Raw genomic sequence first — 16309 nt, forward strand, 5'->3', positions numbered from 1 at the left:
CAAGACAGCCCCCCCCGGGGCGTGCAGGGAGAAGCTCAGCTCAGATGCAGAGAGCCAAGTGCAGGCCAGTCCGGTGCTCCCATCCACCTCTGCGAGGGCTGGGCCCTTGGGTGCCACGCTGCTGGCTCCCCTGCCCTGGTCGCTGGGGCCTGGCTAGAGAGGGGCGAGTCGCAGGATTGCCCCAGGAGAGGGGGTGCGCCGGGAGACCCGCCGAGGGGCCGGCAGGCGGGCGACCCCGGCTCAGCAAGCAGGACTCAGAGGCGGGGTCGTGCTCCGTTGTTTATTTCAGCAGCCTGGGGGAGTCGCGTACACGCTGCGGGGCGGGGGCCGGGTGGGGGGGCAGTGCCCCCAGCCTGTTGGCCTCTGTCCATTTCTCTCTCCCTCTCTCTCCCTCTCCTGCTTCCTTCACTTACACGGATCCTCTCTAGGCTCCCGCGGGTCCCACTGCTCCCTGCCCGTGGGGAGCCTCCTGCAGACTCACCCAGCCTGTCCCTGGCACAAACTCCCGGGGGGCTGGTCCCCCCGATCCTCGCCATCCCACGGAGCCTGCAGCAGCCCCAGTTCCCCAGGCGATGGGCACTACCGGGAGCTCCATGGCTTTGGTCCAGGCTGGGGGACGACGGGGGCTGGCCGGTCTCCGTCTCCCCTCCCAGGCTGAGCAGGGTCTGCCCAGGAGAAACGCCAGCTCCGGGGCCCTGGGCCCAGGCGGAGGCGGGCCCCTGCCAGGCCCTGGGGGTGCGGGGGAGGTGCGCATGAGTACAGGGGGCATGGGGGTGGGATGCAGAATCTGCTGCTGGAAGCCTGCAATGGCCCCCCCTTCCCCCACCCCGTGAGCCAGGGCCCTGTGTCCCCTGCTCCCCACGCCCAGCCCCACTCCTGACTCCGGGGCCCCCGGGCAAGCTCCCAACACAGCACTTCAGAAGCAGGAGAGAGATGGGGGGGCGTGGGGGGAGACAGGCATGGGAAGTTCTGCCCAGGGGACAATGGAGGAAGGGCTGGGGCAGGAGGGGGGCAGGGCGGGGGCGTCGGCGGGGACGGAAGGTGCCAATCGTCTCTCTGCAGCCGCTCGGCCGGCGCCGTCTACAGCACCTCGTGCTTCTGCTCCGTGGCCTCGCTCACCACCTGCTCGGGGGAGAGCCCTGGTGAGACGGGGGCCCCAGGGCCTGGCATCCGGGCTGCCCCGGCGGCTGGCGCAAGGGGCAAACACCACCCTCCCTTCAGGCCGGGTCGCCCGAGATCTCCAGCCTGCACAGAGACCGGGGACAGTCTCGAGGCGACTGCTCTGCACCAGCCGGGCCCGGGCAGATGGGTGGCCGGGAGCCTGGATCCCAGCCGAGGAGTCTGCGTTAGGCACAGCCGGGAGCCACCCGGCTTGGGCCAGGACAGATCCGAGCACCCCACCCGGAGCCCAGGGAGCCCTCCCTCCTGGGGGGACCCTGGGAAGCAGGGGCTGCTGGCCCACCCCACTGCCATGGCTAGAGCCCTACCCAGCCACCTGCTCCTTGCTCACCTCCCCGTCACGGGTCTCAATGGTCTTGATCATCACGGTCTTCTTGGTGTGAACCTCTGAGCCTCGCTGCTCTGGGCTGGTCTCTGCAGGTGGGAGGAGAATCAGCCTGGGGCAGGGCAGGGGCGTGAGTGGCCAGGGTGGGGGCAGGGCTGGGCCCCAGGGGGTACAGGGTATGGGGCTGGGGCCTGGGCCATGGGGAGGATGGGGGCGGGGGCTGGACCATGAGGTACGGGGCAAGGGGCTGGCCATGGTGGGGATGGGGTGGGGGGCTGGGCCATGAGGGGTGCGGGTTGAGGGGGTGGGGGGCAGGCCCTGGGCCATGGGGGGTATGGGGCGAGGGGCTGGGGTGGGGCTGGGCCATGGGGAGGATGGGGGCTGGACCATGGGTGGCTGGGCCATGAGGTACGGGGCAAGGGGCTGGCCATGGTGGGGATGGGGTGGGGGGCTGGGCCATGAGGGGTGCGGGTTGAGGGGGTGGGGGGCAGGCCCTGGGCCATGGGGGGTATGGGGCGAGGGGCTGGGGTGGGGCTGGGCCATGGGGGGGGGCGAGGTGAGGGGCTGGCCACGGGGGGTGCAGGTTGAGGGGGTGGGGTGCAGGGCCTGGGCCATGGGGGATACGGGGTGAGGGGCTGGCCATGGCAGTTGAGAGGGCAGGGGCACAAGGCGATGGGCTGGGGGCAGGCGGGGGCTGGCAGGGAGCACAGACAGCAGCTATGGGGCCCGTCCCCCTGCCCCCATGGCTTATGCCAGGCATGCCCCACCGCAGTGGGATCAGGGAGCCCCCACATGCAACCCTGCTTGGGCCCTGCCCCGCACTCACCCCGGAAGTTGAGCGCCGAGAAGGTCTGGATGGGGAGAGTGATCCTGCAGCACATGGAGAAGGAAAAGGGGTTAGTGCCACGGCCACAGCTGAGAGAGGTCCCCTGGGCCCCAGAGACACCGGGGTGGGCTGGCCAGGAGCACCCTGCCCTGGGGCTCCCCACCCTGGGCTATAGGTCCTTGCTCCCTGTGACGAAGTGGGACTGTTCTTAATGTTTCCTCTGAATAGTGCGGGGGTGCCTCAGTTTCCCCATGGCAGTTCTTAAGCCTCTAGGGGGTGGGGTAAGGGTGTTTGATCTTTGCAGAGCCCTAGAGGGCAGGTGGGTGCAGGGGTCTGGACACAGAGAATGGCCGACACCCTGTTTCCTGGCCACTGATGGCCTGGGCCCTTCCCCCCCTGCAAGGTGAGAGCTAAAGGGTTGGAGAACAAAGGAATCCAGTGACCTCCTGGCCTGGGAAAGGGACAAAGCCCAGGGGGGGGGGGCTGGGGGGAGTTTCAGGTTGGGGCTGGCTGGGACATGGAGTGAAGGGCAGACGGGGTTGTCTGGCTCACTGCCCCCAAAATGGACCCAGCTGAGGGGTCCTGTTCTCTGCAGCTACAAGCTCTGTGTTAGACCATGTTCCTGTCGTCTAATAAACCTTCTGTTTCACTGGCTGGCTGAGAGTCACGTCTGACTGTGGAGTTGGGGGGCAGGACCCTCTGGCCCCCCCAGGACCCCGCCTGGGCAGACTCGCTGTGGGAAGTGCACGGAGGGGCAGAGGAGGCTGAATGCTCCGAGGTCAGACCCAGGAAGGTGGAGCCGGGTGAGCTGTGTGTCCTGCAGACAGGCTGCTCCCCGAGAGGAGACTCCCCCAGAGCCCTGCCTGGCTTCATAGGGAGCCGTTCCAGAGCATCGCCCGGGGAGTCCGTGACACTCCCCCAGAAGCCAACACCCAGGGGCAGCAGGGGCCGGGGCCAGGGCCGGGGCCGGGCTGGGCAGACGCCCGCTCACCGGCTCTCCTCGCCCTCCAGCAGTTTGCGGTAGGTGGCGATCTCCACGTCCAGCGCCATCTTGACGTTGAGCAGGTCCTGGTACTCGCGCAGGTGCCGCGCCATCTCATCCTTCAGGTGCCGGATCTCCTCCTCCAGCCGCGCGATGGTGTCCTGGTAGCCGCTCGCCTCCCCGGCAAAGCGCTCCTCCAGCTCCCGCATCTGCCGCATCAGGGAGTCGTTCTGCAGGGACAGCCCATGTCAGAGCCGGCACCGCCAGCAGGGACAGTGGGAATTTTACGTCATCATTGTATGAAGCCTGTGTGTGCCTCAGTTTCCCCTCTGTGCTGCAGGGTCACCTGGGCAGGGGGAAGGGACCACTTGCACTCAGGCAGGGTGAGACACAGGGGGCTGCAGGCCCAGAGGTCCAGCCCCAGGAGGCGGTGAAGCCACTTGGCTTCCCCTGGAGGGAGAGCGAGACCCCTTGAGGGCCTGGACCACTGATGGGGCCTCCCAGAGCCTGTCCCCAAACTTGGGCCGTGACCCCAATCCTGTGGGTCTGTGACAGGGGGCAGAGCCAGGGGCAAGGAGACAGCCTACAAGGGGGTAACCCCATAGGGATGGGGCTGTGTATGGGGGGTCACCGCACCGCACTGGCCAAAGCCATCCCTTTGGGGCAGTCACTGTGGGGTTCGTCACTGTGACGAAACGGGACTGTTCTTAATGTTTCCTCTGAATAGTGTGGGGGTGCCTCAGTTTCCCCTAGGCAGTTCTTAGGTATCTAGGGGGAGGGATAACGGTGTATGATCATTGCAGAGCCCTAGAGGGCAGGTGGGTGCAGGGGTCTGGACACAGAGAATGGCCGACACCCTGTTTCCTGGCCACTGATGCCCTGGGCCCCTCCCCCCTGCAAGGTGAGAACTAAAGGGGTTGGAGAACAAAGGAATCAGGTGACCACCTGGCCCAGGAAAGGGACAAAGCCCAGAGGAGGGGGGGCTGGAGGGAGTTTCAGTTTGAGGCTGGCTGGAGACATGGAGGGAAGGGCAGACGTGGTTGTCTGGTTCACGGCCCCCCAAAATGGACCCAGCTGAGGGGTCCTGTTCTCTGCATCTACAAGCTCTGTTTTAGACCATGTTCCTGTCGTCTCCTAAACCTTCTGCTTTACTGGCTGGCTGAGAGTCACGTCTGACTGCGGAGTTGGGGGGCAGGACCCTCTGGGGCCCCCAGGACCCCACCTGGGCGGACTCGCTGTGGGAAGCGCAGGGAGGGGCAGAGGAGGCTGAAGGCTCCGAGGTCAGACCCAGGAAGGTGGAGCCGGGGGAGCTGTGTGTCCTGCAGACAGGCTGCTCCCCGAGAGGAGACTTCCCCAGAGTCCTGCCTGGCTTCATGGGGAGCAGTCCCAAAGCATCGCCCGGGGATGCCCGGACACCCTGCACTTCACATCTCTGGGGGCCGTTTGCCTGGACAGCGGGTTCACGGGGCAGCTCTGCCAGCCAGTGAGTCCCAGCCGCTGCCCGCCCCCTCCCCGGCCGTGCCCCCTGCTCACCGTGCCCTTGAGGGCGTCGATCTCGCAGGTGTAGGACTGGATCTGGTGCCGATACTCCATCATCTCCTGCTTGGCCTGGCGCAGGGCGTCGTTGTTCTTGTTGGCGGCCTGGGTCAGATCGGACACCTGCGGGTCGGGGCCCAGAGAGGGCAGCTGAGCCGGCAGCCGGGGCACAGCTGGGGCTCACACGGGTGCTGGGCTGGCGCTGCTCTGAGCTCACCACAGGCCCCGAGGGCAGCAACTCAGCCCCAGAGCCCCACACCGTGACCTGACCTCAGCCGCCCTGCCCCGCATGGGGCCCTGCGGGGCCTGGGAGCAGCTGGCAGGCAGGAGCCAGCTCCGGGGGCACGGGGCAGTGGTGGGAACAGAGGTCCCCAGCCCAGCCCCCGCTCCTTGGCAGCAGAGCCCAGCCCCTGGCCCAGCGCAGCCCCCCAGTCACCCCCCGGCCCAGCGCAGCCTCCCCAGGCCCAGCACGGCCCCCCAGCCTAGAGCAGCCCCCCCAGTCACCCCCCAGCCCAGCGCAGCCTCCCCAGGCCCAGCACGGCCCCCCAGCCTAGAGCAGCCCCCCCAGTCACCCCCTGGCCCAGCGCAGCCTCCCCAGGCCCAGCACGGCCCCCCAGCCTAGAGCAGCCCCCCCAGTCACCCCCTGGCCCAGCACAGCCTCCCCTGGCCCAGCACGGCCCCCCAGCCCAGTGCAGCCCCCCCAGTCACCCCCCGGCCCAGCGCAGCCTCCCCAGGCCCAGCACGGCCCCCCAGCCCAGTGCAGCCCCCCCAGTCACCCCCAGCCCAGTGCAGCCCCCCAGGCCCAGCACGGCCCCCCAGCCCAGTGCAGCCCCCCCAGTCACCTCCCCCGGCCCAGCGCAGCGTCCCCAGGCCCAGCACGGCCCCCCAGCCCAGTGCAGCCCCCCCAGTCACCTCCCCCGGCCCAGCGCAGCGTCCCCAGGCCCAGCACGGCCCCCCAGCCCAGTGCAGCCCCCCCAGTCACCCCCCGGCCCAACGCAGCCTCCCCAGGCCCAGCACGGCCCCCCAGCCCAGCGCAGCCCCCCCAGTCGCCCCCCGGCCCAGCGCAGCCTCCCCAGGCCCAGCACAGCCCCCCAGCCTAGAGCAGCCCCCCCAGTCACCCCCCGGCCCAGCGCAGCCTCCCCAGGCCCAGCACGGCCCCCCAGCCCAGCGCAGCCCCCCCAGTCGCCCCCCGGCCCAGCGCAGCCCCCTGACCTTGGACTTGTACCACTCCTCGGCCTCGGAGATGTTCTGGGCGGCGATGGTCTCGTACTGGGCGCGGGATGTCGCGCAGGGCGGCCGTCAGGTCCGGCTTGGACACGTCCAGCTCCACCTGGACGTGCTGCTCCTGCAGCTGGGCCTGCAGGTCCCGGAGCTCCTGGGGCCGAGGGGCAGCGTCAGCGACCCCCGACCTGCCCCGCCCCAGCCCCAGTCCCCAACCTCAGCCCCAAGTCCCTGCCCCCAGCCACTCACACCCCAACACTGGCTAAACCCAGCCTGATTTGGGGACCATCCCCACCAGGCAGGGCCTCAGGGCAGAAACCAGGGGGGTGGGGGCAGGGCCACAGGGCAGTAACTGGGGGGGGAACGTGGCCCTGGAGCAGTACCGGGGGGGGGGGGCCAGGACAATAATGAGGGGGTGAGGTCCCAGGGCAGTAATTTGGGGGGGTTGACTCTAGGGCAGTGATCAGGAGGGCAGGGCCCTGGGGCGGTAATAAGGGGGCAGAGCTCTGGATCATTAATGGGGGGCGGGGCCCCAGGGCAGTAATGGGTGGGGCAGGGCATTGGGGCAGTAACCAGGGGGTGGGGTCTCAGGGCAGTAACTAGGGGGCGGAGCCCCAGGGTAGTAATTGGGGGGCGGAAGCCCGGGGCAGTAATCAGGGGGGCAGGGACCTGAGGCAGTAATCAGGGGGCAGAGCTCTGGAGCAGTTTTGTGTGGGGCAGGGCCTCAAGGCGGTAATCAGGGGGGTGGGGCCCCAGGGCAGTAACAGGGGGCGCAGCCCCAGGGTGGTACCTGGGGGTATGGGGCCCTGGGGTAGTAATCGGGGGGGCGGGACCCTGGGGTAGTAATCAGGGGGGCAGGGCACCAGGGTACTAATTGGGGGGGGCATGGGGCCCCGGGGTAGTAATCGGGGGGCAGAGCTCCAGGGCAGTAATGGGTGGGGGAGGGCCTCGAGGTGGTAATCGGAGGGGTGGGGCCCCAGGGCAGTAATCGGGGGGCAGAGCTCCGGGGCAGTAATGGGTGGGGCAGGGCCTCAAGGCGTTAATTGGGTGGGTGGGGCCGGGGGCAGTAATCGGGGGGTAGAGCTCCGGGGCAGTAATGGGTGGGGGAGGGCCTCGAGGTGGTAATCAGAGGGGTGGGGCCCCGGGGCAGTAATCGGGGGCAGAGCTCCGGGGCAGTAATGGGTGGGGGAGGGCCTCAAGGCGTTAATTGGGTGGGTGGGGCCGGGGGGCAGTAATCGGGGGGCAGAGCTCCGGGGCAGTAATGGGTGGGGGAGGGCCTCGAGGTGGTAATCGGAGGGGTGGGGCCCCAGGGCAGTTAGTGGGGGAGTGGGGCCCCGGGGCAGTAATTGGGGAGCGAGGCCCCAGGGCAGTAATCGGGGGTAGAGCTCCGGGGCAGTAATAGGGGGGTTGGGGCCCCGAGGCGGTAATGGGGGGCAGAGCCCCGGGGTGTTAACGAGGGGCGGGGCCCGGGGCAGTAATCGGGGAGCGGGGCCCTGAGGCGGTAATTGGGGGTAGAGCTCCAGGGCTGTAACGGGGGGCGGGGCCCCGGGGCAGTAATTGCGGGGCGGGGCCCCATGGTAGTAATCGGGGGTAAGCTCCGGGGCAGTAATGGGGGGCGGGGCCCCGGGGCGGTAATGAGGGGGCAGGGCCCTGAGGCAGTAATAAGGGGTAGAGCCCCGGGGCGGGGCCCCGGAGCAGTAATCGGGGGGGCCCAGGACAGTACTGGGGGTGGGGCCCCGGGGCAGTAATCGGGGGCCCGGGGTAGTAATCAGGGGTAGAGCCCCGGGGCGGGAACGGGGGGCGAGACCCTGGGGCAGTACTGGGGGGGGGGGCAAGGCAGTAATCGGGGGGGGGGGGCCCGGGGTAGTAATCGGGGTAGAGCTCAGGGGCAGTAATTGCAGGGCGGGGCCCCATGGTAGTAATCGGGGGTAGAGCCCCGGGGCGGGAACGGGGGCCGGGGCAGGGCTCTCCGCGGACCTACCTCCTCGTGCACCTTCTTGAGGAAGGCGATCTCCTCCTGCAGGGCCTCGATGCGTCGCTCCAGGTCGATGCGTGCCAGGGTGGCCGCGTCCACGTCCTGCCGGCCGAGAGGGAGCCGGGCTCAGAGCCGGGCAGCCGCAGGGCTGGGCCCAGAGCGTGGGCAGCGGGGCCCTGCCCTGCCCGCGCGGGAGGCCGCCGAGGTGCTGAGTGACACCGATGGCGCCGGCCGGGGGGTGCGCCGGGCCGGGGGGAGCCCCGCCGGGGCCATGGGGGCGCCTGGCTGCCGGTGGTCACAGGTTTGGGGCGAGGGCGAGCTGTGCCCCGCAGACTAACCCTGCAGCCAGGGTGCTGCGTGCCCACGGGGCCCCCTCCGGCTGGGGCTGGGGTTGCGGGCAGGGGCAGGAGCCCCCACCTACCGCCAGTCGGAGCAGCTGAGCCCTGGGGTGCCGAGGGCAAGGAGGGTGGGTGCCCAGGCTGGGGGGCGAGGGAGGGTCTCTGGCCTGGGGAGGGGGCAGGGAGCCTGATTCTCTGGTCCGCACCCACAGCCCCAGGGGGCCCCCAGCCCGCCCCCCTCCCCGTGCCACGGCCCGGCAGGAGAGGCTGGAGACATGGCACTTACTGCTCGGAAGGCAGCCAGGTTATTCTCCGCTTCCTCCTTCAGCTGGATCTCCTCCTGCAGCCTGGGAGCAGAGCGGGGGCGTCAGACGGGGCTGGGGGGCAGGCAGGGCGAGCCGGGGCGGGGCCGCCCATGGGGGGTGGAAGGACAGCCCAAGGCCAGAGGGAAGAAGAGGGACAGACAGGCTGCCACAGGAGGGGGCTCCGTGCCCCGCGCGGGGTCCAGGCCGGCTCAGCCCCCAGGCGCTGGAGGCCCCTTGTCCCGCATTCCCGGCGGGCTGGCTGGGGGCCAGCGGCCTGGCCTCCTGTTCCCTATTATAGTCAAAACCAGAGCCCGGCACAAAGGCTGAGGTCACCCCGCACCGCGCCGCCTGCCCCTTCCTTATAGGGGAGCGGCCGAGGGGCTGGGGCCAAGCGCAGCATGGCTGGGGAGCCAGGGGGATCTGCAGGGGTAGGCTGCAGAGAGCTGGGGCTGTGATGCCAGGGGCAGGGAGATGAGATTCAGGGACACAGGGCTCCGATATGGGGGAGAGGGGGGCACATGGGGCCCCAGCTTGTTAGACGGGGGGCTCACATGGGGCATGAGAACTCCAGACAGTGAGGGGGGGGCACATGGGGCACAGGGACCCCAGAGAATGAGACAAGGGCACATGGGGTGCAGGAACCCCAGCTTGTGAGATGGGAGTGCACATGGGGCAGTAATCGGGGGGCACAGAGACCCCAGACAGTGAGGGGGGCACATGGGGCTCAGGGACCCCACCTTGTCAGACTGGGGAGCACATGGGGGCTCAGGGACCCCATAGGGTGAGAAGGGAGGGCACATGGGGTGCAGGAACTCAGGATGGTGGGATGGAGGGTACATGGGGTGGGGGGACCCTGGCCAGTGAGATGGGGGGCACATGGGGCTCAGGGATCCCGGACAGCGATACGGGGGCTGAGGGTGCACGTGGCGCCAGGATTTCCCACGCAGTCAGTGCAAAGGGGGCTGACCAGGCAGCCGTGGGTCCTGCCCGGGGATGCTGCGGCTCGGGCTCCTAGTGCAGGTTGCGGATTCGTGGTGGGGCGCCCATGCCAGCTGCTCCGGCCTGCGTTCAGTTTGGTGACGTTCAGCCGTGGCGGTGCCCAGAGACAAGCGCCCCCCCGGCCCAGCCCCCCCAGCGCGGCTCATGGCTCGGGGCCGGCCCTTGCCTACTGTGGGGGCCAGTCACCAGGGCTTTGGGTCTCTGCTCCGCTTCCTTTGGGAGGAGATGCAGCCGGCCCCTCAAGGGGCGAGGGGACGGGGAGGAGGCTGCCTGCACGGCCCCCCCCAGGCCCTGCTCTCTGGAATCACGGCCCCCTCTGTCCCTGCAGCCCCATGGTGCCAGCCCCAGGACACCCAGCGGTGGATGAGACCGGGGGTCTTGGCACACCAAGGCTGAGCGGGCGGGGGTGGCACGGACCGGTCGCTGGGTTGAACGTGGATCTTCCAGCCACGTGGGAGGGGTTCCCCCGCCCGGCCCAGACATTGCTGTGGTGCCCCCCGGGCATGGGCCTGACCCTGAAGACCCTGTCTGTGGGGTGGGCCCTACACAGTGCCACAGGGGGCAGGAAGCCGCCTAGTTTGCCAGTCCTACAAGATCTCCTCTTTGCTACCCCTTTCCAGATTCACCCCCTTAGTGCCAGGGCTGGCTCCCGCCCCTCTCCTGTGCGCTCAGCCGGTGCCCGCCCGACCCCACAGCCGGCCAGCCCAGCTGCTGCGTGGAAGCGGGCACTGGACTGGCCTGGCTCAGAATGTGCCCGGAGCACCAGCCATGGCACTGGGGGCCCGGGGCCCGCCCTGATCTCGCCCGAGGAGCTCCCCTGCCTGAGCCAGCCGCCCCCAGAGCATCAGCTGCCCCTGGTGGGGGTGTGGGATCAGCACTGGGACCGTGGGGAGCCCCTCTGAAAGCCAAGTCCTGCTCCCCCCCGCCGCAGCATGCAGGGCGGGGCTCCCCCCAGCTTGCAGCTCCCCCGCCCCCCCAGCGTGCTCCCTCTGTGCCTCTGGCGGCGCTGGGACTGGCCCCCCCGAGAGCAGAGACATCCTGCCCCTTGCACGCCCCGGAACCAGCTCAGGGTTCCCACCATTCCAGCTGCGACCCCCCCCCACCCCGACCCATCGGGCCTGAGTTCGGTGGGGCGGGGCAGAGCCCCAGCAGCCCAGCCCGGGGCGGGCGGGGGGGGGGAGCACTGCAGAGCTCGGTATGCCGAGGCCCCCACGGTGTGGCTGTGGGCGGGGAGGCTGGCCCAGGACCAGACAGGTTTCCAGCCCTGCATGAACCTGCTGGTGCCTGCTGGGACCCTCCCCTGGAGCCTGGGCCCCACGCCCGAGGGGGCTCGCTGCCCTCGGCGCCCAGGCACCGTGCCAACGCTCCTGCTATGGTGGCCGTGGCGGTCTGGCTGTGCGGGCCTGGCCCCGGGGCAGCTGGTGAGCTGCATCCCCCCAGGAGGGCCCAAGGCAGCCCAGTGTGGGGCCCGGGGAAAAGAGCGGTCCCCGCAGGCCGCGCAGCCGGGCCAGGCTCTCCCCTCAGGCCCAGGCTTGGCACAGGAAGGTGGGGGGGTCTCTGTCGGAAGTCACAGCAGCGCTTTGCGCAGCTGGAACGAGCCAGCCCCCCTCTTGGCATGGCCCCAGGGCGAGAGGCTGCAATGGGGCAGCCCTGTGCCAGCTAGGGAGCCCCCCGATGGCTGGGGCCGACCCCACGGCGCTGCACTCCTGCACCGCATAACGGGACCGCTACGGGGATGGGGGGGCCCAAAACGCCCAGGGTGCGGAGGACCAGAGAGCAAACAGGGGCCCGGGGGGCCCACGGGCTGCCCCAGGGATCACGCTGCACTGCTCGGGTTCCTGCGCTTTCGGGTGGGCAGCGCCGGGCACCGCCACAATCTCCACCGTGGGCACCGGCTCCTCCCTCCCCACGGCACTGCAGCCCTGGGCTGAGGGCAGCTGAGTGCCACGGAGCTCTGGGTCTGGGTAGGGGGCTCCCAGGTACCCCCCCTTTTCCTGTAACCCCTGGGGCCCCTGGCTTCCCGGGACAAGATTTCAGAGGGTGACCCCCCCGCACAGCCAGGCCCCGGCACCCTGGGAAAGCGGTGAGCTTGGAGAGCGAGGGCCAGTGGGGCCAAGCCACGCCACGGCCCCATGGAGCAAGGGGCCGCGGGGCTCCTGGGTGCAGGGGGATCCCACAACAGGATGTGCCCCCTTGTCCCCTGCGTCCCCCGCTAGGGAGCGGGAGGGGTGGGTCGGACGGCGGAGACAGACAGAGGCAGGTGGGAGGGGAGGCTGCTAGGAAGGGCCCTGGGCATTAGAGACAGGATGGTGCTGAGCGCTGGGGGCGGGGGCTGAGCGCTGGGGGCGGGGGCTGGGTGCTGGGGAGGGGGCTGGGTGCTGAGCGCTGGGGGCGGGTGCTGGGTGCTGGGGACGGGTGCTGAGCGCTGGGGCGGGGGCTGAGCGCTGGGGGCGGGGGCTGGGTGCTGGGGAGGGGGCTGGGTGCTGAGCGCTGGGGGCGGGTGCTGGGTGCTGGGGACGGGTGCTGAGCGCTGGGCGCACATCGACCTCTGGCCTGGTTAGCCCGAGAGCTTATGGCAGTGGGTTACAATGGCTGCGGGAAGGGGGGCTGGCGAACGGGGCTGGGGGCTCTGGCCCCATCTGTCTGCACTGCCCAGAGCCAGCCGAGCTGGCCCAGACTGTGGGGCTGGGCCGAGCCGCCCGCGCCGTGGGGCCAGGTCTGCAGCGCGGCTGCTGCAGGGCCTGACCCCCGGGTACCTGCCCCCTGGCTGGGTGGGGCGACCGAGACCGCCGAGGCAGGAGCTGCCCTACTGCAGCCAGCCCCAGCGTCGCTACTGGTGGGGTGTTCCCGGCTCCCCACAGCGGCTGCACCGACCCCCAGGGGTGCCTGGGGCCTGGGACTCCCAGGGAGAGACCTGCCCCGTCGCTGGGTGGAGGGGACAGAACGGCTGGGAACGGAGCCGGAAAGAGGAGGGGGCTGGGGCTGGGGCAGGACCACTGAAGTTGGGCCATGTGAGGGGTGGTGATCGGGGTGTGGGGCTCAGGGACGGGGTGTGAGGTGCAGGGAGGGGGCGCAGGGATGGGGTGTGGGGGGGGCACAGTGACGGGGCATGGTGACAGGGTGTGGGGGATGCAGGGCTGGGGTGTGTGTGGGGCGCAGGGATGGAGCCTAGGGACGGGGCGTGTGTGGGGCGCAGGGATGGGGATACGGGGCGCAGGGATAAGCTGTGTGGGGCGCAGGGATGGAGCCTAGGGACGGGGTGTGTGGGGCGCAGGGACGGGGGCGTGGGGCGCAGGGCTCAGGAACGCCCCCCCGCCCGGCGCCCCGCCCTCACCTCTGCTTCAGCTTCTGCAGGTCGTCGAGCAGGTTGTCGCGCTCCACGTCGGCGCGGGCCCGCTGGCTGGTGAGCGTGTCGACCTGCAGCCGCAGGGCCCGCAGCTCCTCCTCGAAGAGGTGGGCCACGTGCGTGGGCTCCTTGCCCTTGAGCCGGTTGAGCTCGGCCACCAGCAGGGCGTTCTGCTGCTCCAGGTAGCGCACCTTCTCGATGTAGCTGGCGAAGCGGTCGTTCAGCTCCTGCAGCTCCACCTTCTCGTTGGTGCGGGTCTGCAGGAACTCCTGGTTCAGGGCGTCGGCCAGGCTGAAGTCCAGCAGCTCCCCGCCGCCCTGGTAGGCGCGCAGAGGGGCCACGCGGGTGACCCGCAGGCTGGACAGGCTGGGCACGGCCGCGCCGCGCGACACCTGGTAGACCCGGGAGGAGACGGAGCTGGCCAGGCCCTTGCTGCCCAGGGAGGCGCGGGAGAAGGCCGGGGAGCCCCCGCCGAAGGTGCGGCGGTAGGAGGAGACCCGCTGCTGGCTGGAGGAGTACGACTGGCTCATGCTGGCAGCTGGACGGAGCCCGGGCGCAGGCTGAGGCTGGGGTGGCTGCAGAGCGAGCGGGAGCCGAGCGAGAGGAGTCGGGGAGGGACCCAGGCTCCGGCTATTTGTATCCCTCTGACATCAGCCGGCCCAGCCCCGCCGGGCCAGAGTGACAGCGCAGACAGCTGGGGCTTCCGGGGGGCAGGGCGGGCCAGCGGGCAGGGGCAAGGACTGGCCGGACAGCACTGGGACTACGGCTGGGCCCCACTGGCCCCTCACGGCTTGGGGTCCCCGGCCCCCCGCAGCCCAGTGTCCTCTGGCCCCCTGCAGCCCAGAGCCCCCAGCCCCCCGCAACCCAGAGCCCCCAGCAGCCCAGTGTCCCCGGCCCCCCGCAGCCCAGAGCCCCCAGCAGCCCAGTGTCCCCGGCCCCCCGCAGCCCAGAGCCCCAGCCCCCTGCAACCCAGAGCCCCCAGCCCCCGGCAGCCCAGTGTCCTCTGGCCCCCCGTAGACCAGAGTCCGCAGCACCCCGTAGCGCAGAGCCCCCGGCAGCCCAGTGTCCCCGGTCCCCCGCAGCCCAGAGCCCCCAGCCCCCCGCAGTCCAGTGTCCTCTGGCCTCTGACAGCCCAGAGCCCCCAGCAGCCCACTGTCCCTGGCTCCCCACAGCCCAGAGCCCCCAGCAGCCCAGTGTCCCCGGCCCCCCGCAGCCCAGTGTCCTCTGGCCCCCCACAGCCCAGTGTCCCCAGCCCCCAGCAGCCCAGTGTCCCCGGCCCCCCGCAGCCCAGTGTCCTCTGGCCCCTGACAGCCCAGAGCCCCCGGCAGCCCACTGTCCCTGGCTCCCCACAGCCCAGAGCCCCCAGCAGCCCAGTGTCCCCGGCCCCCCGCAGCCCAGTGTCCTCTGGCCCCCCACAGCCCAGTGTCCCCAGCCCCCAGCAGCCCAGTGTCCCCGGCCCCCCGCAGCCCAGTGTCCCCTGGCCCCCCGCAGCCCAGTGTCCCCGGCCCCCCGCAGCCCAGTGTCCCCTGGCCCCCCGCAGCCCAGTGTCCTCTGGCCCCCCACAGCCCAGAGTCCCCAGCAGCCCAGTGTCCCCGGCCCCCCGCAGCCCAGTGTCCCCGGCCCCCCGCAGCCCAGTGTCCTCTGGCCCCCCGCAGCCCAGTGTCCTCTGGCCCCCCGCAGCCCAGAGCCCCCGGCAAGCCCAGTGTCCCCGGCCCCCCGCAGCCCAGCATGTCCAGGGGGCTGCCTGGGTCTCCCCACCCATGGGTGCTCTTGTCTGGAACATGTGGCACGTGCTGGGTGCCAACTGCCCCGCCTCGGCAGGGCTCATCCTCTGCCCCAGCCGCCCTGCCGGGGGGAGCCGGGACAAGGCACCTGCAGGAGGCAAGGGTCTGGCGACTGGACGGTGCTGCTGGGGGAGGGGGTTGCTGCCAGGGCCCCCAAAGTGCTGCGTACACCGAGCGAGGGGCTCCCCGGGGTGATCGCCTGCCCCAGCCGGGCCAGGGGAGTGGGACACTCCCAGCACCGCAGGTTGCCTGGGCCTTGGGCAGGCGCTGGGGGTAATGCAGCCCCACGGGGGAGAGTCGCTGGACAGGACCCCCCGGACCAGGCCGGGGAGGTGTGATGGGGGGCCTCGCTCTCAGCTTCCATCACGCCCCTCACTGGGTGGCCCCTTGGGACACGGGCAGGGCAGCTCAGTCCCACGGGCACCAACTGCAGCCCCGGCCGAGAGGCCTGGGTCTCCCTGCCCCCTGAGGGGCCCTGCTGCCCCAGCCCGGGGCTCTTCTGCCCGTTGTGGCCCAGCCATTCCCCGCCCCGCCCCATGACCCTGGCTCCCCGTCCCAGGCCCGGAGGCCCCCGGGAGGCCCCCGGGCGCGTGGGGCTCTCCATACACAGCCATCTGCCCAGCTGGGGCAGGGGCCTGGGCCAGCCCCACACCGGGGGGGCGGAGACCCACCTGCTCCCCCGCACCGGGCTGAGTCACTCTGGGAGGGGTGACAGGAGCCCTGATGCCGTCCCCAGGGCTGCCCCCTCCCCCTGCAGCCCCTGTGCGGGTGGGCCGGGGCCGGAGGGGGCCGGTGACATCAGGGGCCGCTCCCCAGCCAGCACATTCCCAGGGCAGACGGCTCGGGACCGAAATAGCCGAGTGGCTCAGACCAGCCCCACGCTCGGTATTTATAGCCCAGGAAACTGATGGGCAGGGGGCCAGTTAACCCCTCCTGCTCCCCGGGCCTGAGCGCCGGGGGCCAAGTGCTGGGGCTTGTTCTGCGGCCCCCAGGGACGCTGCCACGACTTGCTGGGTGCGGGGTGAACCCCCAGCGCACACACACCCGGACCCTCAGAGTTCGCTCTCACAGGGGGCTGAAGCCAGGAGCTTTGCGGCCGGACGATGCCGCGGCTGGGGCAGGCCAGGCGCCCTCGGAAACGGCTCAGGCCGGCCCGGGTGGCAGCATACCAGGGCTCGGTGCCCGGCTGCGGGAGCTCTGCCCACGGCCCCTGGCTCGGTGCCAGACACGCCCCCCCCCATCTGGAGCAGGGCTCCCGGGCCACGGGCACATTGGCCGTCCCCCACTTCGGCCACATCCCGGCCGTCCCCCGAGGGGTCCCGCCCGGCCCGGCCTTAGGGGCCGCCCAGGGGTCAAGGGGGTGCCATGCAGCAGTGCAGGGGTCTCCGCCCGGCGTAGGGTCAGCAACCGCCCCCTGGGAGCGCCCCATCGGGGGAGCAGATTTCTTCCGGCTTCCTCCTGGCGGCAGAACATGGGGGGCGAGCGGGGACACA

At 70.9% G+C, this 16309-nt stretch overlaps 1 protein-coding gene across 1 annotated transcript; it reads right to left on the bottom strand.

The window, feature by feature from the left end:
* Positions 1-266: 266 nt before the first annotated feature.
* DES (desmin) lies at positions 267-13649 on the bottom strand. The gene is given in 10 exon segments (XM_073304826.1): positions 267-1122; positions 1511-1593; positions 2331-2374; positions 3322-3542; positions 4846-4971; positions 6061-6126; positions 6128-6223; positions 8051-8146; positions 8669-8729; positions 13021-13649. Coding segments are annotated over 10 exon segments (1377 nt in total). The 5' UTR covers positions 13563-13649; the 3' UTR covers positions 267-1080.
* Between the last annotated feature and the right edge of the window lie 2660 nt (positions 13650-16309).

Source organism: Lepidochelys kempii, chromosome 11 (genome assembly GCF_965140265.1).
Source record: "Lepidochelys kempii isolate rLepKem1 chromosome 11, rLepKem1.hap2, whole genome shotgun sequence".
NCBI lineage: Eukaryota > Metazoa > Chordata > Testudines > Cheloniidae > Lepidochelys > Lepidochelys kempii.